General features: G+C 37.0%; 1 protein-coding gene and 1 long non-coding RNA gene across 2 annotated transcripts in view; one reads left to right on the top strand and one right to left on the bottom strand.

Annotated features, from left to right (window-relative positions):
* LOC306867304 (protein kinase C alpha type-like) overlaps positions 1-26682 on the bottom strand; it is a 207216-nt gene that overhangs the window by 45995 nt on the left and 134539 nt on the right. Inside the window, exons 4-7 of the mRNA XM_079412907.1 lie at positions 15399-15510; positions 12314-12442; positions 807-963; positions 599-733 (exon numbers count right to left, since the gene is read on the bottom strand). Of these exons, the coding sequence (XP_079269033.1) occupies positions 599-733; positions 807-963; positions 12314-12442; positions 15399-15510 (533 nt within the window). The remainder of the gene's footprint in view (positions 1-598; positions 734-806; positions 964-12313; positions 12443-15398; positions 15511-26682) is intronic.
* On the top strand, positions 8048-17408 carry LOC306867351. Its single transcript, XR_013784010.1, has 4 exons — positions 8048-8256; positions 11721-11740; positions 12269-15037; positions 15308-17408. It is a non-coding gene; the product is annotated as an uncharacterized lncRNA (long non-coding RNA).

The raw sequence follows: 26682 nt of genomic DNA, 5'->3' as shown, positions 1-26682 counted from the left end.
TCCAATTCAACCATACTAATAAGCAAAAATGTCTTTAAATGTACATATTCTTCATCCGGAGGCCTATTCATTTCTGGTGTGAAAGGGCTTTTACATTTGCCAAAAATATATATATTTTTATATTAAAACAAACAAACAAGCCCAACCCAGATGAGAAAAAGTAACGCAAAAGTAACAACACATTACTTTCCATAAAATGTACCTAACACAATCAGTAACTTTTTAGGGAGTAACACAATATTATAATGCATTACTTTTAAAAGTAACTCCTCAACACTGCACATATTCACTAAGGTGTATATAAACTTATGACCAATTGTAATTTTTTTATTAACATCAACTCTTTATAGAATATTATTACAGTTTTATACAATAATGACCTTAAGACTGTGTGCTACATTTATTATACTCCATGTTGCACTGTGCCTAAGAACCTGTGGTAAAATCACTGCAAAGCATGTCCTTTTATGGTTCATTGCTTGAATAAGAGCTGTAGTGTGAACGCACCATTTAACTCAAAATACAGGAATAACATGATTTATACTGTAATATCAGGCACTGTATTAAAATAATTATTTGTTTGTGGTGTTTAACTCACCAGCCACATAAAGGAGCTTTGAGCAGCTCAGACACACCAAAGGACATGGAGCCCATGAAGTCATTCCGGGTGGTTCTGTCCCAATCCCACACCTCCACGGACAGACGGCGCTCCTTATCCGACGGCTTTAACTTACTGCACACAAACACGCATCAGAAAACTCATCTACAATGCAGTGAGAGGGTGTGTTTAACGCTGACAGACTCACAACATGAAGGACTCGTTCCAGGTGGGGTTGAGCGAGGAGCGGATGGTGCGGGTCTTCTGTTTGGTCTCATTCTTGGGGTCTGGGATGAGTTTGAGCTTCACATACGGGTCTGACAGACCATTGGGGTCCATGGGAATCAGATTTCGGGCCTCACCCACTGATTAAAGAGAAAGAAATCAAAAATGTGAACTAAAACACTCTTTAAACAAAAACAGAAACAAGAGAAAACATCAAGTTTGATTCGAAAGATTGTTTTGATGCTAAAAATAGCTAATGAGCTGTTATTATTAGTTGAAATTATTCACCACTGTTATTTTGTAATGTATAAACAGGCTTTGAGGAGCGTGGACACAGGAAGTGCCACCATCTCATCTTACTTTGGCAAGTTTACTGCTAAATGATTCTCTGACAGCAACAAAGAAGGTTGCTGTCAGAGTTTAAATCGTACAAATCGTTGCTGTCATGGTTCAAGTCGTACTTATCTGACCCCCATCAATTTGTGGAGAGGTATCATACCAATCACAAGTGCAGTATGGAGTACCTCAAGGCTCAGTACTTGGCCCCTTACTTTTCATGCTTTACATGTTACCCTTGGGAGATATCATTAGGAAACTTGGTGTTAGCTTTCACTGTTATGCTGATGATACCCAGCTCTATATTTCTTTGCGACCTGATGAAACTTACCAATTTGCAAAACTAACGGAATGTATAGTTAATATCAAAAACTGGATGACTAGCAATTTCTTACTGCTAAATGAGGTGTTAATTATTGGACCAAAAACTTTTGCATGTAATAACCAGATCACTGTCTAATACTTGATGGCTGCTCTGTAAATTCTTTGTCATCAGTTAGGAACCTAGGCGTACTTTTTGATAGCAATCTTTCGTTCGAAAAACATGTTTCTAGCATTTGTAAAACTGCATTTTTCCATCTTAAAAATATATCTAGATTATGACCTATGCTCTCAATGTCAAATGCAGAAACATTAATTCATGCATTCATGACCTCGAGGTTAGATTATTGTAATGCTTTATTGGGTGGTTGCTCTGCTTGTTTAATAAACACACTCCAGCTGGTTCAAAATGCAGCAGCTAGAGTTCTTACTAGAACCAGGAAGTATGACCACATTAACCCGGTTCTGTCAACACTGCACTGGCTCCCTATTAAACATCGTATACATTTTAAGATCTTGCTAATTACCTATAAAGCCCTTAATGGTTTGGGACCTCAGTATTTGAGTGAGCTCTTATCGCATTATAGTCCTTCATGTCCACTGCAATCTCAAAACTCTGGCCATTTGATAATACCTAGAATATCAAAATCAACTGCGGGTGGGAGATCATTTTCCTATTTAGCGCCCAAACTCTGGAACAATCTACCTAACACTGTTCGGGAAGCAGACACACTCTGTCAGTTTAAATCTAGATTAAAGACCAATCTCTTTAACCTGGTTTACACATAATACACTATCACATTTCTATAATTCCAATCCGTTAAAGGATTGTTAGGCTGCATTAATTAGGTCAACTGGAACCGGGAACACTTCCCAAAAAACGTTGATGTACTTGTTACATTGTTAGAAGAATGGCATCTACGCTAATATTAGTTTCTTTCTTATTCCAAGGTCATCGTAGCCACCCAGATCCAGACTGTATCCAGATCAGATGGTGGATCAGCACCTAGAGATGACCTCTACAGCCAGGACACCTAGATGAGCCCCAGAGACTGATAACATTGACTTGACTTGACTTGTCAAAACGGGCAGGCTGCATTTATATTAATGACCAAAAGGGGGAGACGTGTCTCTTTCAGTCTTTCTCACAAGAACATTTGGAAGCAACTTAAACAGAGCTCACTTTTTTCAAATCTGAATGTGTGGAAAACATTGCTCAAATCTCTTAAGAAGCTCTAATGCACAGAAAACTCATTCCCAAGGTCTGACAGTGATAGTGATAGAGGCCATTAATTTGACTCTCCACATCGCCTACACTTGGTATCTGACAGAGAGAGATGTCAACAAGAATCAAGGCTTTTTCTGCGGCTGTTGCTTAGATACGACATCTACGAGGAGAGCCGCGCTCATCCGTTTGCTTCCTCTTGCTCTTCTGAGGCTTTTAAGATGGAAAAAGATCCACCGCTGTTAATTCCAGCTGAATCTCCTAAAACTCACACTGTTTGTCATGAATGATTCTTCAGATCATGTAGCTTGTTGTAGAGAGGATTTTTGTTACTTTACTAAGCAAACAATCGTACAATTTTTATCTGACAATGCCATAAAATCCGTTGCTAAAACCAAAAAACACTTTATAGCAACCACTGAGTATTGACACAGCTTTCATGAATTGATTTAATATCAATATCATTACATTGTAATTTTTTTTAACTGCCCTCAACTAATACTGTATATACAGAGAACCCTGTCAGTTGGTACATTAATATAATATTATTTATATAAATAATTGTTAATACTTTATTTTAAGTTGCTTATTAGCATGACTATTACTAGCATATTGGCTGTTTATAAACACATATTAATGCCTTATTCTACATTGTCATATTTTAGCTCTTTTACTCCTACCCCATACTCACTGTTAATAAGCAGCAGATGAGTAGTTTGAGCAAAAAGTCGTAGTTAAGTTTAGTCAATAGTGAGAATTGATCCACAAACTGATGTGTGATTTAATGTCCAAATTCCAAAAGTCAATTGATATTTGTTTAAAAAAACAAAAAACAAGAGAGAAAAAAAAATGATTGTATACAAACAATTACACTGCAAATTAGCAAAGATATAATGAATATGTAATATAAATTTACCAAAATGCTCCTCTCTAGAGTTTTTTTTTCTTTTCTAGTTGACTAATGAGCTGTTGTACATTGAATGGCTTTCCTGAGGTAAATGTAACGTTATGAAACATTTTGTTTGCAAGCTGTTTTATTGACATCTTTCCAGGTTTGAAATACCTGTTGAGCGATCATAAGACATGACTGTTGCTTTCATCACCTTCTGCTATTATAGTATTGTTCTAAAATGTATCCAATAATCTTTGTTTTATTTACAAATTGCACAAATATTTTTTTTTTACAGTGTAGCATCATAATTCTTTCATCTTTGTTATTAATCCAGTAAGTTTTATTGAGTTCTGGTATATGGCATCAGAATGTTTAGATGAAAAATTCATTTGAATATATGGCTGATAAAACTTTTACAGATTTAATGAAATGATCATGTTTCCTCTTCATATTGCTACTACATTACAATGTTGCCCATATTATGTCATCCTAAACTTAATCTTGACGAATGGCAGCATGAATTCCTAAAACATAATCTTCAAAGGCTATTTTTACATGTAGTTTTCCATGGACACTCAAAGCGCACAAATAGCCTGAGAAATTCAGATGTGCTGTTACATAACCACCAAATGTCCAGTCCATGGCATGCTGGGTAATCTGATAATGCAGTCAGATGAGCTCGCATCTTCCCATTGTTTATCCACAAAACAGGAAGGGTCAGCCAAGATTCCCCCGTCTGACTTCAGCCCAAAATAAATAAACTCGCATACAATAACAGCATTAAATCTCAATCAAAACACTCGATCGCATTTATCTCCTCTGTGCATTTGGTGAATGTGAAATAAATCTCCACAGAAACCTCCAGGACAGTCATGTACATTCAATTACACAAATAGACACTGTTTCCAGAATAAGGAAAGGAAACAATGCATAACACTTTTCATGCCCACAGAGCCAATAATACCATGCCTATCTTCATCCTCCCATTTGATGACCCATCAACACCACCTCGACCAACATATCACAGCTATACTGTCAAAGGCCTGATCTAATATCTGGCAGCGAGAACAAAATGAGTCATAGATAAAATAAAACCACACAAAAGTATGGCATGAAGTGGATCCCAACTGGCAAACACTAAATATCACCTACAGTCATCACTTTAAATAATAACCATGACATTTCCATCCTCCGTGTGGAGTGAGAATGCACATCTTTGGGCAGTGCCTTCTCTTTAACCGTTATACCGCTTCCAGAATCCAGAGAGACAGAGGCTGATAAGACTGAGCCGTACCTCAGGCAGGACCCACAGTAAGACTTACATGACTTGAGCCCTCCGTTACAAATGGGATCCATGAGGGAAATGCTGACAGGGACCACCAACGTGTTTAGCTGAGGCCAAAGCTTGGCGGAAGTGGGGTTATGTAATAAAACCCTCAAAGAAGACAAATAGACTCCAGAAGTTCAGGCCTACAGAGAGCGATCAGAACCAGTGCGAGGTCTCATATGCAAAAACGCAGATTTACATCACAAACAAAATGCCATAAACCGCATGTAAAAGGACTGTGACTTCTAAGTGAAAACCTTGTAATATAAGTGGTGCTGATTGTGCACTGCTGGCATGCTTCTGTTTAATCAATAATTTATAAGAATAGTTTACTTACAAGATGAAACTATAAATGCACTTTCAAAAGGGACCAGAGTTCCGTCTCTACTGTATTAGAAAGGGTTCAAGAACTGCAGCTGTCTTTTTTTCAGCATCTCTATGTCCAATGTCTTTCATGTTCCTTCACTGATTGGCTAGGGCCACCAATGCACTGGATTTAGAGTTACCATACATTTTTTTATCCATGACTTTACCAAGACCTTTCCAGTCATTTGTGATTACAAATTAATGATTTTTCAAAATCATTTTGATTGAGAAAATTCACAAATCACTCAAACAATTCAATGAACAGAACTTGAACAGAACAACTCAGACATCAAAAATCACTATGGATTGCAACCAAGTTTTAGACTAACGAACAGTATCTAGCTGAAAAGAGGAAGAAAAAAGATACATTACCATTCCAAAGTTAGATGTCAGTAAGATTTTTTTAAACAAGGAGTCTCTTATGCTCACCAAATGTGCATTTATTTGATTGATAATACAGAAAGAACAATAATATTGTAAATATTATTACAGTTTAAAATATTTTTCGTTTTTTTAAAGTGCCCCTGTTATGGGTTATGAAAGGTTCATATTTTGGTTTTGGAAGTCCCCAACAACAGGTTGACATACATGCAAGGTCAAAAAACACTTTCAATGTCTTATAACATGCATTTACACCTTATTTGCTCAACGACTCCCAAACAATTCGTTTAACGATTCATTTTTCCAAACCCCTCCTTTGCGTGATGCTAATCCGCGGTGATTGGTCTGATTGGTTTCATCATGCCTGTAATGCCTGATAAAGCAGCATTTGTGAGCGCAGTGCTGCTTTGTGTACAGCGTTACTGCTCCAAAAGCGGCACCTAGTGGCAAAGAATGAATTTTCATTCAGACCAACGTGAAAAGACCAACAAGTGGGCGGGCAATATGCTAATGTTTCATGTTGACTTCAACATGAAATGGCTAGGGCAGGCTTTCTCAACCCTGGTCCTCGAGGGCCACTGTCCTGCAAATTTTAGCTCCAACCCTAATCAAACACACCTGAACTAGTAAGCTACAGGCAGGTTGGAGCAAAACTCTGCAGGACATTGGCCCTCCAGGACCAGGGTTGAGAACCCCTGGGCTAGGGATTCGTTTTAAAAATGACTCGTTTCAATCATTCAGAGTCAAATCTTTGAGAGAAAATAATGAGCCACAGCCATATCACCCTGCAGCCCAAGCCTGGTCAGTACCTGGATGGGAGACCTCCTGGGAAAAATAGTTTTCTGTTGGAAGAGGTGTTACTGAGGCCAGCAGGGGATGCTCACCCTGTGGCCTGTGTGGGTCCTAATGCCCCAGTATAGTGACGGGGACATTATACTGTCAACAAGCACTGTCCTTCAGATGAGATGTTAAACCGAGGTCCTGACTCTCTGTGGTCATTAAAAATCCCATGGCACTTCTCATAAAAAGAGTAGGGGTGTAACCCCGGTGTCCTAGCCAAACTGCTGCTGCTGCAGCTGGGCCTTGTCAATTATGGCCTCCTAATAATCCCCATCCACTTGATTGGCTCTATGACTCTCTCTCCTCTCCACCTGTAGCTGGTGTGTGGTGAGCGCACTGGTGCCGTTGTACTGTGGCATTTCTTATTATCAATGTAGAAAACAATTGTGCTGCTTCATGTTTTTGTAAAAAAAAAAAAAAAATAGAAAACATAAATATAAATCCTTTGTAGAGTTATAAATACCTTTATTGACACTTTTGATTAATTTAATGTGTTCTCGCTTAAAAAAATAAAAAATAAAATCTTACTGACCCCAAAGTTTTAAAGTGGTCATAAACTGAGAAATCAAAATTCCCTTAATCTTTTCACAAATAAGAGGTCATTGTTCTATAAAAACATCCTGTAAGTTTCAGAACTCCGACTTCCTCCTTAGTCTAAAAGCATCTTATATTGAAACCATTAGGGCAAAATGACAGCTTGTGGAATATACGACTCTATGATGTATTAGTGTATTACATCTGCTTCTATGTCGCTGCCTGTTTAGCCCCACCCACCGATTTGTGCATGTAGTGTTTACAAGAGAGGCGAACGTGCAGGTCCATGCAGAAACCAAATAATAAAGATGGTTTTGAAGACAACAAGATGCTGTGCAGTGTCAAGTTGTGGAAAAACACTCTTTGCATTGCCTTCATTCTGATCCTAACATTAGAAAAGAGTGAATGAACTTTATTTTTAATGAAAATCCAGACCGTGTCAGTAAGAACTCGGTTCTTTGTTCACTTCATTTTACTGTGGAAACAAGGCACAATTCGATGCAGGATTTTCAGAAAGATTAAAACTAAAAGACGATGCTGTGCTTATTATATTGGATCCAACAGTAAGTGTTAGTAACTGTTTGTATTACGTGATCACTATTGCTTTGTCTGTTATTACAGATCGTTTGATATATTTATGCGTTTTTAACCTAAAACACAGCAGCGTCCATCAACAGGACAGAAAATAGCCTATTATTTCTAAATTATGTTTTTTTGATGTAAAAATCTTGATAACATTATAAGTGGACCTCAAAGAACAGTACAAAAAACAAAGGCAGTTCATGTCCCCTTAAATGGTAGTGTGTTTGTTTGATTGCTTGCTTGCTTTATTTTTTTAGGTCTGATAAACACAACCTAAAATTTCCAAATATTTCCAGGTTTTCCATGTTCGTGGGAACCATGTGTACTGTGTAAAAGCAGCAGCTCGTATCTCATTGGTCAGTCAGCTCTTTTTTTTCATAGGCAGAGAGAAAAAAAAAAGAAAATGTCTATCGCAACAGTAAAACTATCACCAACATAAGACACCTCCACAGAGGACAGCTTGTGTCAGTCCTGCTGCATTGATCGAGAGTTTGAGATACTATACAGGCAGGAAGTTGCCAGTCCCATGGGAAATTTGCCTCTGTGTCAGACACCCTGGGACATACTTCTGATTTACAGCAGGTATCTGGTGCTCCACATCACAGCCAACAGAGGCAGCTATAGAAGAGGTACCTGCTAACAAGATAGACTTAACCTGACTGTTCTGACTGGTTTATGCTGGTTTACTACTATTACCTGCATAGTCTTGCTGTTCAAGTTAAAAGGTGAAAAATGTGAAGTTAGCCAAAAAGCAAAAATCTGTCTGGTCGACCAAACACTTCCAGCTAGCAAATCTTGTCACAACCACTTGTTTAATATCTAATAAGAGTGTTGTCTTCAAAAACCTTTTTAAATGATGATCAATATTTAACCATCAGGCTAATACCGTGCACTGAAAAGCATGACTGAATAGATGATGACTAATGTAATGTAAATAGGGATGACAGAATGGTTCAGCCAAGTTCACAAAACCACTTTTGCACCAACCATATGGACAGAACTGTGATGTCTGATGCACTCAGGTCTGCACTGAAAGCATCTTAGAGTGTGAGCAAAAAGAGGAAACCCAGCCTGAGGGTGTGTTTGTGCGTGTTTGTTGTGTGCAGAACATGTGCACATGGATGCTGCTGTGTTCTTGGCTGGACAAATTTAATCAAGCTCACCTCAGAGCAGTGAACTCAAAACCCCATGAAGAACCCAATCATATTCTTTACAGCTCCTGACACATGACCTCTCCAGACACAACAAACGTGTGTTAATACTTCCCTCGAATCCAGCTAATGATTAGTTTGATGGGTAACACTTTAGTATAGGGACCAATTCTCACTATTAACTAGCTGCCTATTATTCATATATTGACTGTTTATTAGTACTTATAAAGCACATATTCTACATGACCCTATTATACATCCCTAATCCTACCCAATACCTAAATTTAACAGCTACCTCACTAACTATAAATAAGCAGCACATTAGGAGTTTGTTGCAGCAAAAGTCATATGGTTTGTTAATAGCGAGAATTGTCCACAAGTCCACAACTCTGTAATAACGATAAAAGCACAGAGAAACAATATCGTTGGAATCACTTTCAATGCATTTTTTTTCCAGCTGATGAATGATAAAAACATTGACACCCAATCAGAATCCATCCTGCAATAACGAGCTTGAGAATTTAAAGCAGCAGATGAGCGTGAGCGTGTGTAAACAGACGATATCGTCCGCTGGTGTGAACACTATCAAAGTTATCTTTATAGTTTCATTTTAAAAGGATGGTTCTCTCAAAAATGACAATTCTGTCATCATTTGCTGACCCTCATTTTGTTCCAAAGCCATAAGATTTTCATTCATCTTCAAAACACGAATGAAGTTATTTTGAATAAAAACTGAGAATTTTGTCAATCTCCTGAAAGTCGAGGTAATCAAAAGATTCACGTTCCAAGAAGGTCATAAAGGCCTCATAAAAGCAATTCATATGAAGATACTTTGTTTCCACATGCAAAACAATCAAATTGCTTCATAAAATTGGGATTAAATCACTGGAGTCAAATGGATTACTTTTACGGTGACTTCGTGACCTTTTTGAGCTTGAAACTTTTGATTGCCTTAACAGAAATCTGAGGATTTCTGAGGAAGAACAAACGTTTTACAGGTTTGGAACATCATGGAACACACAGCTAAAAAACAAATGAAACTTTGTTTTGTGTGTGTGTGTGTGTGTGTGTGTGTGTGTGTGTGTGTGTGTGTGTGTGGTGAAAGAACCCTTGACTAACATCATCAAGTGCAATTCAGGGGGAAATAAAATGCAACAGTATAGAATATGGCTGCTTCATCACTATAATCACAATTTATGACTTTTAATAACCGTAGAACTTGCTGAACGGGACTTCTCCAGATGTATACAGTAATTATCAGTGGATCAGTGTGAAGGCCCTGCTTGACTTCAGCATGTCTGTGTGTGTAAGGTCAGAGATAAGCAGAGATGATTCTCACAGCAGGGAAGAGGTGCCAGCTCACAGGAATGTGTTCACTGGAGCAAGAGGCTCTGAGCGGCCACAGGCTGGCATGCAAGTCTCCCCTCCCACATAAACCCCCACCATCACAGCAGCCGGGCATCAGGCCAGGCATCTGCCACTTAAGCTCCCTCATACCTGCTGCCTGCCTGTGTCCTGCAGTGACACTGAGTCCTCCACACACACACACACACACACACACACCACACACGGTCAATCTCTAAACCCACTCAAACCCCAACGCGTGACCTACCATGATAGCTTAATGCTAACTGGCAGTTTGTGGAAAAACAGCATCAAATGATTAAAAAATCTGAGTAATAAGACTAATGTGAACTTGCAAGGATCACGCAAACATGTAAAAATAGGAACATATTATGCAAATTATACTAATAATGTAGAAGCATTAAAATGACAAGGACTATTTGGATAAATATAATTTTTGGACAAGCCAAATTTCATGTTCAGGGCTCAACACATAGGGCCAGATTTACTAACAGCTTGAGCCAAAATACTGTCATGATTTATTAAAGACACAGTGAAAAGTTTGTGATGAAAAGGAGTACACCAAGTTACCTTACTGCATATGCATTTGTAGGAGAATATTTGGTCACACTTTATTTGAGGACCAATTCTCACTATTAACTAACTATTGGCTATGACTTTTGCCTCAATAAATTCCTATTTTGCTGCTTATTAATAGTTAGTAAGGTAGCTGTTAAATTTAGCTATGGGGTAGGTATGGGTCAATATGCTAGAAATATGCATGTTAATAAACAAGTAGTTAATAAATCATGCAAGGTGATATACTAAGCTTTGCGGTAGTCAGTTTACTGGTATTTGCCCCAGTATTTAACGGCCAAATACAAACACACAAAAGCATGCCTTAACCCATTTTGCACTTGTGTTGTTAGCAGACTACCCACATCTGATTGATTATCATCCCCTCTGCTTGTTTGCTACCTTATGCTAATTTGCACTGCTCTCGGTAGATTGGATTGGTCTTTATGGAAATGACATGGCAGTCTGTGTTTTTTTATTTTGCACACTGTCAGTAGATGAGCCGCAGGACTTTTCACTCCTATTGGTGCTTTTATAAGATTGCTGTCTTACGCTAATTTGCCCTGTTTAGTAAAACTGGTCCAACACTTTCTACGGGCCAGTGGTTCAGGTTTTTACTTGCTCTGACAAACAAACAAACAAGCAAGCAAGCAAGCAAACAAAACATTAAATAAAAAACGATTAAAAATGTTGATACCTCAGCAAAAGCTACTAGTTTAACAAATATAAGGTTCAAACATTATTAAAGATAAATAAACAATCAGTAATAATACAAGAACAATAAACAAATGACAAGCAATAGCACAAATAAATAATATAGACCAAAGACAAATTAAATAAACAGTTATAAGAGTACGTTTAAGAGTAGAATTTAGGTTAGAAATGCTATAGAAATTGAAAAAAAGCATTGCGCAGTCTTTACTGTAAAAATGTAATGTTACTTTGCAACTACATGTCAACTATGAGTTATTAGACTATTAGTAGAATATCTGCTAACAATTTATTTTGATACTCCCCAACAGACATACTGCTGACTATATATGTAAGTAATTTTGCAAGTTCATATCAACTTATTATACTAACCCTAACTATAACCTAACAGTTTACTAATACTAATGAGAGTTAGTTGACATATAGTTGCAAAGTTAGTAGAATGCCTAAAGTGTTTTTATTCAAATAAAGTGTGAATATTAAATCTGCAACAGTTAATCCATCAGGAGAACAGTGAGTGTTTATTTTATTTTTTTTCTCTTATTTGTTTAACATTAGGGACAAAGACAGCAGCAAGTATATTAGGCTGCTGTCACTTTAAGACCTAATTCACATATCCAATAAATTCTGATTTTCTCCAAACTGTTTACATACTTAAGCCATAACTGACGGTTTTTTGTGATGGTTTTTACGCTATTCTGCGTGTATTTGTCTGGTCAAGTGTGATAAGACATGAAAAAAAAAAAAAAAAATCAATTTACTACTCGCATGATTTCTGAGAGATGGCTTTTTGTGTTTGCACTTTAGGTTTGTTTATTAGGTAAGCAGCCATGTAATATGACTAAATAAAATCTTTCAGGCAGACACAAGATGAGGATATTCTCAGTGCATGCGGGATGCTGACCTGTGACGTGAAGTCTGTCTCCGCTGACCTCGATCTTGAGGAAGAGTCTTCCTCTGCGCTCAGTGTGGTCGGTCCCGCACAGACTTGGCACGTTCATCACACACTGCTTATGAACATTCATGTCACAGGCTGAGAATAAGAGAGAGAAACATCTGTAAACACTACAGGATTAGACATAATAAAGTCAACATGAAAGGACATTCACAACCCAGTTTCCTTCCACAGTCTTTTCAACAGAACAGGGCAGTCTGTATATAGGGCTTGATTTAATATATTGGGAACTGATTAAATTGTAATAAGTTGTTTATATCCACAACAGTCAATTCAACATAATGGCTTGCTAATTTTCCTACCTAGGCTCATTGGAAATACGTGCTTCTACTTACATTTATGCAAAACTCAAAAAATGCAGTTTCCAGCAGTAAAACTCAGCAGTAAAAAAGTTTGATTAAGAAACATTATGTTAAGACTTCAAAACATGCTGGGAGATTTGAAAACTGATACTTTTCAATGGTCGCGTCACATTTACAGCTTCATACTGTATGTAAGGGTTTTCTAATGCAGCAGGTTTGCTCGGTAGCTCTTGCGATACGGTGTTGCACTTGTGAGATGAAGAGCTCTTGTACGGATCTCATGAAACTATGGTTCAACAACACAGCTCAAACCAGCATTTAAGGAAATTTAAATAGCAGGGTTGCATCAGCGAATGTGTTTTTATATTACATTTGCTTTTGTTAAAACTGCAGGTAGGTTTAGGGTTGGGTTTGGTGAAGTTGGTATGTTTTTTTCCAACTAGCTAGAGCATTAACCCTTTAGTGACACTCCCTGCACATTTAAATTTTGAACCACTGAAATATGTGCCTGAACCTACATAATAAAAACATAGGCACAGTCATGTATTGAATGCACATTTTAGCGCCACTCACTGGGCATTTAACTTTGAAACTGCCACAAAACATAAGGAATGTAATATCGGTTTTGCAGAAACGTCGCCACAAGGACGTATTTTCAACGAGCCTTGGATGTAATTTTCTCTTTGTGGTTTTAATAAAATAAGTGTAGGCAGCAAGCCAGAAACATTTTAGATGTAAAACTGACTGCCACAGAAATACGATTTTTCAAGGAAATATTTGTACGAATGAATGCAAATGTGCATCATTTTGTCTTATCCACATCCACTTATGATTTGTATGAACAAAGCTCCTGCGCATTGTGAAATCTTTTAATCTTTTGAAAAACATGCACTGATGAATTGTTCACATAAGACATGGAATTTTTATTTTGAAGGCTAACACGATCAATTTCATGTTAAAGTGCCCCTAATATGGATTTTTAAAAATGACCTTTCATGCAGTGTGTAACACAGCTCTAAGTGAATGAAAACATCCTGCAAAGTTTTAAATCTGAAAGTGCACCATGTACAAAGTTATCGTCTCTCAAAAGAAAGAGTCGACTCTGAATTATCGAAACGAGTCATTTTTTAAACGAATCCCGAGCCGTTTCTGTTACGGGGCGAACAAGACGTGAGGCGTGCGGATCCATGTGCAAGCTTTTATTTATAAACATAGTCAATACACAGGCAGGGTCAAACATCGACAAACAGATATGGCACGGGCAAGACACAAGAGTGATCCTAGGGCAAGCGTGGGCCGACGATCGGCGAACAATATCCAATAGGGCAAGGCAGAGAGATAATCCAGGTACACAAGCAATAATCCAAACGAGGTGCAAACAGAGTCCGAACGGTAAGGCAAAGGGTTAAACCAGGAAACACGGGCAGATATCAAAACACAAGGAAACAGGCAAGGCAAGACTAGAACAACTGAGTGGGCTCCGTAGAGTAGCTATCGCTAGGATATGTGCTATACAATACTCGGCAGAGAGGAAGAGGAAGTCCATGGTTTAAGTAAACTGTGTAATAAATGCAATCAGCTGTGTGTCGTCAGTGCAATGGATTATGGGAATTGTAGTTTGAGGTGAAGTGCAACAGTAGTGTGGTGCAAGAGTCAAAGTGGTGAGCGAGTGACCTCTGGTGGTGAGTAAACGGAAGTTCATAGACCTGATTCGTGACAGTTTCATGTTGACGTCAACATGAAACATTAGCATATTGCCCGCCCACATGTTGTGCATCCAGACCCGAGAAAACTTGATTTTCGCGTTGGTCTGAATGAAAATGCTAATTCATTCTTTGCCACTAGGTGCCGCTTTTGGAGCTTTGAAAATAGCTGTTTCCCCGGTAACACTGTACACAAAGCAGCACTGTGCTCACAAACACTGCTTTAAATGAAATCGACCAATCGGACCAATCCAATTAGCGTCACGCAAAGGAGGGGTTTGGAAAAATGAATCGTTAAACGAATCGTTTGGGAGTCATTGAGCAAGTAAGGTAAAAATAAATGCATATTATAAGAAAATGAAAGCGTTTTTTGACCTTGCATGCATGTCAACCTGTTGTTGGGGACTCCCAAAACCAAAATATGAACCTTTCATAACCCATAATAGTGGCACTTTAACAACAAACAAACCTTTTTTGTTGGAGTGTTTTTACAGGGGGCTTCACTTGGATGGGTGTATCAACATGGCTTTTGCTATGGGAAAGCATAACCAGGCCGACAGCAGAGAAAGTGTGTGTATACCATGCTGAGGCTGAAGTTGATATGTGGAAACAGAAAATCACTGTGGTGTGTCGTCTCAGAGAGGTGTGGATGAGCAGATTGCATAAATGTAATTACAAACATGCTGCTATTCCCACATAAATTACTTCAATCTGTTCTCGTTAAAATCTGTGATAACATTCCCATTAGAGCCAGAGCGCTCAAGAGGAACTAGAATGTTCTGGTTCAAATGAAGGAGGCATCTATACAAAACACAAATCTAAGTACATTTGACCTCATAATGGATGAGAAAAGCAGAAACAGATGAATTTTGTAAGCCTAAGGCAGGAGCTGCCCTTTCATACTGATCTGAGGCCAGTTCCTTTTTATTTTGTTACAGGTTTCATCAAGATTTGGTTAAGAGAAGATGGTCTTGCGAGAGTGCAAAAGGGCGACTTCCACCCTGGGCATGATGAGAGGTTCTCACTCACTGTCACATTTCATCCCCTGGTGGATGAGGCCGTACAGCAGCGATCCACAGTGGTCGCAGAAGGTGGGACTGCCGTAGCTGTGGATCTTGAACTTGTGCTTGCTTCTGGGATCCTGCAGAAAAAGAGTGGAATCATTTACAGCTGGACTAATGAAAGAGTTCATGGACTGTCTGATGCAACCTATGCATTACAGGGATGATGATGATGATGATGATGATGATTTTTGTAGGTCAAAACCCAGAAATAAGAAAGCTTTTTTGCACTTCCGGTTCCATCGTCCTGAAGTCAATAGGTTTTTGGAATAGGCTTTTGATTAAACACCTGAAATAAGGTCTGTGGTTAACACAAGCTTAAGCTATTGTCCCGTTTTATTCTACAGCATAAAATATCAGTATTATGATTTTTTAAAAGGTTTTACTTGTCTTGAAAAAAGCATTTGCTAACATATTTGTTTAGGATATTAAACAATCACAACGAACAGCAAAACTCATCTCCTCAATTACTCCGCTTTCACAGTTTATAATCACAATCTTGCAAACACACACACACACACACACACACACACAAACAATCAAATGACCGGCAGAAATGGCTGCCGAAGAAAAATCATGCATTTTATTTAAATAAAGTGCAAATAACTTTTACGGAATTTATTATTATATTTGCTGAATTGTTTTGATCAGTGTAAAATAAAATGATAAAAAAAAATTGTCAAATGACAAGAAACTGTAAAATTACAGTAAAATATCTATTTAAACAAAGTGCAAAAATGTGTATAGAAAATTTCATTAAAATTGTTATTTTACAGGTTGTTCCTGTTTTATTTCATTGTAAAATGTACATTTATTGCAATCAATCATTATCTAACTGAAACTTTGAGGGAATTAATATTTGATTTTTTTAAAATAAAGACTGAAAGAGTTGTCAAAAGTTTAATGCTGGTGACAAAACATGTAAGATTCATAAACTTATGTTGGCCACAGACTCACAGACCTTCTTTTCTGCAATAATTCAAAAGTCAATGGAGTGAACCAGGGCGATGCTAACTTCCTGGCTGACCTACAAAAATCCATCACTGCAGGACTCTATGGCAAGACCTGGGTGAAACTGGCAAATCCAGTCTGATTGGATGCTTAATGCAACTTCTAGAAGACACGGTGCACAGGTTTATCAGTCAACCATGAAACATGTGCTCAGAATTATACAAAAAACATTTCTGAGGAAGAAACTAATTAGGTTATGACATATGAAAGATTTTCAGAGTTTTAATTAAGACACTTTGAAGCAAGTTCATCTTTTTCATCATATGCACAAAGCAAACCCCGGGGGGACATTTTACAGATTTTATGGTGAAAATCAAAAGTCTGAATACATGAAACCAGGTTTTGATTGTGTATACAATAAAGTGAAACTGCTGCTTGCTGGTACTTAAACTAAACACTGCTAAGGTGTTGTGGGTGGTTTCTTTTTCTACTCATTTTATCATGTGCCAGGTTCAGATTGTAAGTATGAGCAATAGTAACAGTGATACTTGACTTGGCAAACAGCACTGATAATCAAAATCTTCCATGTGCCTCATTGAAATAGGGAGGAGAATTCCAAGGTTACAATCAACTGTGAATTAAAAACTAAAGCAGTTACCTACCAGAGGCTGACCGTGACAGCAGGTCAAACGCTTTGCTGCGGTTTCTGTCCAGAAGCAGGACGTTAATCATAAGTCTGCGGGGTTATTTCACTGGGCCATGCAAATAGGGCAACCAATTAATCTGTCTCTGAGTGGTCTGAAATTAATGAGAATGTGAATGTAGTTGAGGGGGTCTCGAGTTTTCCCATGACTGAACCATTAATTTGACATTAATAAAGAGCTGTCAGACTCTGGTTTAACTGCACATCAGAACTGCAAGGGAATGCTGAGTCAAGTACCACTGTTAGGAAGAGTTTCTATTTCTGTAACAGGAACTAGATCATCCCACAGCCAATACAGCAAATAAATGTTAGCTATATCACAGCAAAAAAAAAAAAAAAACCGTATTTAATATTTTTTGTCTTCTTTACAAATATCTAAAGATTCTTGAAACAATATACATTTACTTGAGAAGAAAAAATACTTAAGATATTAAAGATATAAAAATATACAAAATATTTTTTTTTCAGAAAACAAGACTTAATAACTTCAGTCATTTTGCTTCTCAATTAAATATATCTAGATCCAAGAATGTTTAGATATCTGTAATTGAAAACAAGATAAAAAATACCAATGCCAGCATTTTTAAAAAAAGGTTGCCAGCCACCACCAGCATTTTCACAAAAATGTCATGGCTATTTTGTTGTATGAATATCTGAACGTGCAATATGTCAACAGAATAAGAAACATTTTGAAAAAAAATCTGAGAAAACCATGCTTTTGCCAAAGACTATATCAGAATCGGAGTCAGAACAGTGATCAAAACAAGCTTGCTCAGTCCTTTCCCACTTCCTGAGTCGACTCTTCCTGGGCTCACATATGCCATTGTTTTGTCTGCTTCTTCTTTGCCTGTGTTGACCTGGAGATTGTGTATTCTTTTAGAAGATGTGTAATAGCACCCCCTACCGTATAACAGTAAAAACATGGAAAATTCTGCCAATAGTGAGGGAAGAGTTGAGGGTTGACCCTTGAAACCTTAAGCTTCAAGAATTATCCATTGTAGGTACACTCAGTTGAGCACAAAAAAGTGGGGAAAAAATGGTGGGCTCCATTCTGATTAGCTGCCTTTGAGTCAGCTGCACAGGTTTATAACAAGCCCTCTAGAAACAAAGTCGTGTTTACAAGTTCCCAGGTTGCTAATGAGCATTTCTGACGAAGAACTACAAAGTTCCCAAGGCTTATTGAGGTATTAATTAGCTTTGAGATCTGGATATTCTTGAGTCCAACGGTATTCGGCTTTGTTTTCAGAGTTCTGTCTGTGAAGGAGAATTATTACCCATTATTATACAGAATGCTGCACTACTATTCAAAATAGCTGCCATGCACTTTGCTGCACATCTATTATTTCTGGTATTTATGAATTTATATCAGAATTATCTTTCCCTCAACATCGCATAAAAAAATAAAAGATGATCACTGAATGTCAGATCTAGCTGTTCCTTCTTCTGTTCTTCTTTGACAGATCCTTCAATGATCACTGCTGAGTTGGTTTGTGTCAGATGGTTTGTTGGCTATATTATTTACTGTGTGGTCATTTTAAATGCAAGTCATTCTACCAATATAACATACATATATAGATTTTTACATACTTTTTTCCGCTCAAACCAAAACCCAGTAGACAGCCTGTGATTTCAGACTAAAGGCTATTGCAGAAATTTTCGTCTGAACTTTTTCACACATTGAAAAATAAATACGACCTCATGTTGTGTCAATCATGTTTACACACTGTCTCCTAAACTTTCGTCCGTCATAAAAAATGTTTTTTTTTAAAAACAGGCCAGGTTCGATTTTTGGCGTTTTTGCATCCATAGCAAGCATTTTGATTGGAAAGGATGACGAATACAAAAAATGCAATTGAAAATTTCTGACTTCCTCCTGTCTAAATCCTGGCCAGGATGACCTGCAAAGTGCAAAAGACTTCAACTCAACAGTCAAAAGCTTGGATATGCAAGACTAGGTTTTACATACACTATTGTAAATATGTATAAATAGAACTGAAATGCAGTGTAATAATTGTCATGCCAGATACTGCGGTTTCTAGAGAGCAGAAAATGAGTAGCTGTGTTCAGATCCACCTCGTGTAGTGTGCTATTTCCTCCAGACAGCTTTTGTTACCCTGTCTAAGTACTAATTGAAAAGGCGAGAGTGCAAGCAAAGCAAAGCAGATGCAATCTGTGCGCCGGCCTCCTGGCCAATGGAGGAGCGTGTGATGAAAACAAACAGTGGACAGACCCCAAAAACCCTGTGATTGGCACAGAATGAGTCACGGAAGCGCTCTAATTAGTACCTTGGCATCTTAAATAGCATTTGGGCTATTTTTACCCCCGTTGCTGGCTAGTCTCAAGCTGCTGCGACAAAATTATGGCACAGTATTAGCTTTCGATGGCTGCATCCCAATTTCTATACTTCTACTATGCACTAAACATATTTACTTTGCTGGTGATGGGAAAGGACATAGCTCTGAGCATATGGCGAGACAGTAAACCAGTCCTGGGACACACTACTATGATTTTGGTTTGGAACAGAGCCAATGTCCCCATGTCAAAGAATCAATGAAATCAAAATATAGTTATATCTACTAACTTTAAAATCATCCATATGCTAATGTACTTCTAAGCATTCAAATATGAATTTAAAATCTACAACATCTTAGATCAGTAGTTATGAAACATAAATTGTCTTTCCTTCATTACTGTGATATATATGTGTGAAATGCCTGGGCTACACTGTCACTACAGAACATCCACAAATGTATAAATGAGAGGTATGAATTCATCAAATTAGCCACCAATACAATAAAACGTAAAAATAGTTACAAATTACCAAGAGTTTGTATTGGAGTAAGAGGAAGCTGGAGAGGAGCGATTTATTGCTCAGCATTAGAAGATTTTTGCATCAATCTTAAATAAGCTTCTTTTCATCAAAGAAAGCTGCTTCCCTGAACTCACTACACAGGGGCAGTGAAATAAAAAAAATAATAAATCATTTAAAAGGAGCCTTTAAACTGCATTCAAAATAAAACAATTGCCAGTTGTTTTTTTTTAATGCATCCAGCCAATCAAGTTAAACATGTCATTGGACAGTTCATCATGCGGGAGCAATGGTGAACTTTTGAACTCCATATCTTTGAGGTTATTAGAGGCCTGCACCTCTCTTTCATCTCTGTGGTCTGTTCCTCTCATGTTTATCCTCATTTTCCCTACATTCAGTCATCCTGTGTGTTCTATGTTCATGCCTTTTGTGATATAATCAGCTTTACTGCTGTTCAATGAATCAGTCACGGATGAAAATAAAAGCTCATCTTATGCCTCTGTCTCTTTCCTCCTGGGATGAACTGAGGATTGAAGGACAGGTCAGTATATGTGTGTGTGTGTGTGTGTGTTTCACTGCAGGTGCCTGTGTGTGTGCACGTAGCCAACGGTGCAAATGACCTTTAATTCATGGGCAGCGCAGCTCTACACTTCCACACTTGCCATTTTTTCCATGGCTGGTGTCCACAGCTCAGTGTGAAAGCCAAAGACACAGGACAGGACAAAAGACAGCTCGCTACCTCCATCAAACACCTCTGATGAGGAAAGTCAAAGCTGTAACAAGAACCCAGCAGACGGACCGTGAACCTGTGATTATGGCTATGTTTAGACTGCAGGCAAATCAGATTTTTTAAATCAAATCAGATCTTTTCTGGCAGACTGTCTGCACTATTAATTGCAAGTGATCAAATCAGGTTTGTGTGTCCAGACATAACCAACTTATTTGCATGGGTTGCTTTGGTTAAGACGCAGGTGTGCCCACATATGTGACGTCGCTTTTAGAATGGATGCAACAAAATGGACGTGCATCATTTTGATCTCCAAAGCGTCCTGTCGAATCACGGTGCAGAACTCAACAGAAAAAAAAAACCCCTAAGGGACAGAGGAGACTGGTATGCTGTATATTGTCATGTTCCATGCTATATTCATTAGCATTTGAATACTGTATGAATAGTTCTGCCATTTCCGTCACCGGTTTTGACATTATCGTCATGTCGCATTAAGAGTGATGCAAAAAGGCAATTTTGAATCTGAGTTGAACAAGCAGAGCATCCAGACTGAGACGTATCTGTAAAAGTCTGATTCGAATCACATTTCAAATCTCCATATGTAGTTTGAATCAGATTTGAAAAAATCAGATTTCTTGTTTGTTTTTTTGCTGTCCAGACCATCTGGATAATATTGGATATGCAAAAAAAAAATTTTGCTGACAGTCTGAAGGCCTATGACATTGCAGTTGTTGTTTTAATGTATATTAGGGGTGTGTGATATGCATAACCTCTGATAACATTGCAGTTGTTGTTTTAACTAACTGTCAGTTCCACTTTTTGAGCATAGACCTGAAAATGTCATTTCCAACTTAAACTGTTATAAATTTTGAATGCTTTGGACGACAGGCTTAAGGTTGGTCTTTTTTAAAGAAGACACTTGGCAGATTATTATAGAAGTGAAAAAAGTTATACAAATTAAATAACATAAAAGTTATGGAAGTTTAAGTTTATGAAAATTTAAAATTTAAAAATGTAAATATTTATATTTGATATAAAATACATATTTTACAAAACATGTTTTACTCTAAAACTGCAAGACAATCAAAACCAAAATTCTGAACAAGTTATGTTTCAAATTTGAGGTTGATATCTCAAAAAATTAGCTTTCAGTGAGATTTTGTTTGGGCGTAGTACCAATCTTTTCCACTAGATGAACATCAAACCCCATTAGTAACCATATAAGGGCGGCGGCATTTTCATATAAGGTTTGAGTGATCTCAAACACGTTTTTCCATACTTTTTTCAGTAAACATCACATTCAGAAGTATGGCAGTATTTGATTTCAATTCAACCTCAAAAAACACATAAAAGACATGCTATGAGAACCCTGGACTTGCCTTATAGTTCACATGGCATAACAAAATTGAGAATCTATTGTTTTTTCTATATATTCAAAACACTTTTAGACCTATTGTCTCAAAAAAAAAAAATAGAATGGATGTTATCTTTTGAACACTCTAAACACTGAAAATGAATGGAGGTTTTTACTGATTTTTCATGATTTCATTTGTGCATCACTATTTCAAAGTAAAGGTCAGAACGCACTCTCTGACTCTGATGAGTACTCTTCTTACAAATTAATAAATTACAGTTGCTCTTTAAAATATTTCAAAAATCAGTCACCAAGTATGAAAACTAGAGTCCAATTCATGCTATTAACAAACCATTAACTACGACTTTAGTCTCAATAAACTTCTAATTTGCTTCTTATTAATAGTAAGGTAGTAGTTAAGTTTAGGTATTGGGTAGGATTAGGGATGTAGAATATGGTCATGTAGAATATGTGCTTTATAAGAACTAATAAACAGCCAATATGTTAATAATAGGCATACTAATAGGCAACTAGTTAATAGTGAGAATTGCACACCATTTAAAAGTGTTACCAAAAGGTGTTTTTTTGTCCACAACAGGCTTAAACCAGTCAAGGTTCCAGCACAAAAACACAATCAGCAAAACATTGTCTAATTATTGTTATCTACAAAATCCCAGAATATACAGAGATATCATTTTTGTCAATATTGTACACACCCATCGTGGCACAGTGTACATACATTTGTGCCATCACTTTAAACTTTTTGCTGCATTTGCTCTGTAACAACGACTAAATGAAGTGTGAGAAGCTGACTAGAGCCTAAAAACTGTTCTAAAACCAGCAGACCACACCAGCCGAGAACAGCAAATCACATTGCTTTTAAACTCTTTTTACCCAAGAGAGCTATGAATGACAGGCTATGCAATTTTGAGATTTTTAGGAGTTTTGTGGGCACACTTTCTGTGTGAGACATTTATACACAACCTGTGCCTTTCACACACAAAACAACCAAATCTAGATCAGTTATCTCATCCAGTTTGGCTGCTCTGGGGAGACACAGAGGAAAACATACGGTGTCCTTCAATCAGAATGAAGAAACAGACTGTTGGCACTGGGCAGATATGTTTTTTAATAATGCTGGCACTTACATCAGGGGAAGATTGAGCCTCTTAAGTAAAGGATCATTTCTGGACAGACTGCCAATACTCTTTTACACTAAAGGCAAATTTTTTAATGATTAAGATTAAAAAAAAATTATTTTAACTTTCAGAAAAGAACAAAAATAACAATCAATGATATCTTAACCAGTATCAATAATACAACACAAAAAAATCAAGCTGTAGTCAGGACAGCCATGCTGAAGCAAATAAGATGCTTAAATGACATTCACTAACTACTGCTGGCTTCCAGTATGAGGTACATTAGGGACACTTTCATGCTAGTTTTGACTGCTCATACATCATGGATAGACTAAGCTTTTAGTGTTATGATCTAAGTATTCACACTCACTGTGCATTGACCTGGTTTAAATGTATCATGTAATTATGCCCATGTTAAAGTTACTATTTAAATATTTACTGGTAAAAAAAAACTAAAAACTAACTAAATGTTCTGCTCAATGCAAGAACAGGAATGCATTTGCCACTGGGGTAAGGAAAATAAACTTCATAGCAATATTTAGCATGTCAAGTAAATGTATTTTTGTGTTGACTGGAAAACTGGACATTTCTTACCCAGTTAAGCAATACAGTTTAAATAGCAGTGCTATATTTTTAATCTAGTCATGATGCAAAAGTGTTGAACAGACATGACATTATTCAGAACGGAGAGACATTATTCACAATACAGCAAGATCGCTCCAGTGCGTTATCGATTTGACAAAATATTACTACATAACAATTAATGACACATTTTCAAAATTTCAGAATAAAATTTTCAGCAAATTCATTTGATGTATCTTTCCAGTGCCTGGCATAACAAAATGTTACTATACAACAAGAATAACAATCTAAAATAACCGCTCTGGGAGAACAAGTCAAAAGCTGTTCATTTATTGTGGACTATAACATGGCATGGAAAGCTGCACTTATAATTACCAATATTACACAACAATCATAATTGGTCACTAAAATTGAATTGTATAATCTAATTGCTTTGTGTGATTGTTTTTATGATGCCACACATAAAACAGAGCTGGTACAGTATATGAGTATTAACATGAGCTGCTAATTACAGATATGAAAACACATCACTCATTCATGATCATCACTTCATGTCAATAATTAGCTGACTCATTAACTGCAAATGAGTGGGAGAACCGGTTTTTCCGTCTGTATCATATGTACATTTCAAGCACAGCTTGACTAATTACTGTACAGTTAACGGTAAACAGCTACTGAATTATAGATTGTTATAACATCCTTAGCTTTTTTTATTTGTCAGACACAGCACTAATTGATCTAGGAGACCTTTAGGGAATCCTGTTACAAAAATAATAGCGTGTGTATATTAGATACGTCTGTTTTAGCTGGTTAAAGAGGCATGCATTTAATGAGGCTGAAATGTGCTTCTCTAATGGTGTGTGATATTATTTGAAGATGTATTGCTGCCTGCGGTGCGAGAGGACTGTGATGTGGATTATTCCAGACTTGTGTGTTTTGTCTCTTTGAATTCACAGTCATTTCTGAAAATGCTGATTGTATATCTTATGATAATTTGCATGTATACAGCCATACATTTGTCCACATTGTTATTATTATGAGAGTAGGTTTTGTTCAATAAATCACACAGACATGCACAGATTTTCACAGACAATGTGAATGCAGACTGCAAACGTACTGTTTATGTTTAAATGTACAGTACATGTGCATCACAATGCATTCCATACAAAATGAAATTTAAAAGTTGTGAATTTTAGAGTATGCTTTACCAGAAAATACAATTTAAGTTTTTGCATTTCAAAATTTCACATTTAATTCAATGTTACTTGTTGTTATTATTTATGAAATTATTTTCAATTTTCTGAGTGCAATTTGTTCCAAAGCCTTTCTTCCTAATATATAAGGGCATCAAGTAACATTGTAATAAAATGGCATGATATCAAACAGAGAACTGCTTCTACCATTCAGACATCGCAACAGTCAAGTGAGACAAGCTTTCATAAAATTCATTCTAAAACATGTAATTAAACATTTTACAAAGACGTGAATGGTTTTTACAGAATAAAAACTGTGACAGCAGTCCTGTCAGTGCTCCAATAAAGTTGAGCAACTCAGAACGGCACCCCGCTGCTCTTTATCTAAATATATGCCAGGAAAGCTTTCTTCTCATGCTTCTCAACTTGTTTTAGAGATAAACTCTGAGAGGCATATTAACTCTGACTGCACAGCACTCTAAATCAACAACGCATTGCATGTTTATTAACCAAAGCCTCAATTTCTTTTCATCAGTCTAAGTTCAAATATTGCCTTATTTGCTGCCGTGGTGCCAAAAAAGGATTATTTTGATCAATATAAAATTCAGAGAAGTATCATCATTCAATAAAACAAATAAACAAAATAGTGTCATTTTAATTCATTAAATTATTCCACTGATATATAAATGTACATTGAAGCATTTTTAAGTTGTATTGCATTAAGATCAAGTAACGATAGGACACAGTAACAAAGTAAAAGTACCGTTTTTTCACTAAAAATGCACTTGAGTAAGAGTAAAATTACCCATTTTTAAATATCCCTGATAGCACACGTACATCTCCGAGACGTCTATTTGATGTCTGCATTTACATCTGCAACATTATTTAGGGTGTTTGCTCATCTGCAATACGTCTATAGGACGTTTCCTTTTAGATGTCAAATAGACGTCTATTAGATGTCTTTAAGATGTTTATGATTTAGAATGTAAAAGCAAGAGTGTTTTATTATGAACGCTGATTATGCGGTGGTCAGAGCTTTAGCGATTCTGAATGGATCCGTATATTAAAGGCTGGCAATTTAGTGGTCTTTGGCGTGGTCTCCCTGTGGTCCTGTTTGGTATTGCAGCTTGACTTGTGCTAATTTGTACTGACAACTTTTATTTAATTATTGATTGATTGATTGCGGCACTATACATACATTATGAATTATTAAGGGGGGGGTTGGTATTTTGCCATTCATTTTAATAATCCAGTGAGATTTTTGTCTGACAACAGCCAGTGCTCCACACAGAGATCTGATCTGATCATCATCCAGTCCGTCTGGAGTGACAAGAAGAAACAGAACAAAATGAGACAGACTAAATCCAGAAGAACTGTGGCAATGTCTCCAAGATGCTTCAAGAAACCTACCTGCAAATCTACCTGAGAAACTATGTGCAAGTGCACCGAGGGAAAAAGCTGCTATAAACACAAAGGATGGTCACACCAAAAGCTGATTTAATTTATTTAATAGAAGATAAAGAAAATCTATTTATGATATTATTTTTCACAGGAGCCTCATTTTACAGCATTTTTAGAAAAGTGGCAAAACTTGAAGCTTCTTGGAGACGTTGCCACAGTTTTTCTAGATTTAGTCTGGATTTAGATGATGAGATCAGAACTCTGTGTACACCGGCTGTTTTCAGACTCCTTGTGCAAACAAAAACCTCACTGGATTATACAATTAATGTCAAAATGAATGATATTTCTTACTGACACACTACAGCAAAAGATAGAAATAAATGTACGGTATAA

Source organism: Barbus barbus, assembly GCF_936440315.1.
Source record: "Barbus barbus genome assembly, chromosome: 4".
In the NCBI taxonomy this organism is placed as follows: Eukaryota; Metazoa; Chordata; class Actinopteri; order Cypriniformes; family Cyprinidae; genus Barbus; species Barbus barbus.
The sequence above is the reverse complement of the archived record's forward strand: the minus strand, read 5'-3'. Positions and strand labels throughout refer to the sequence as shown.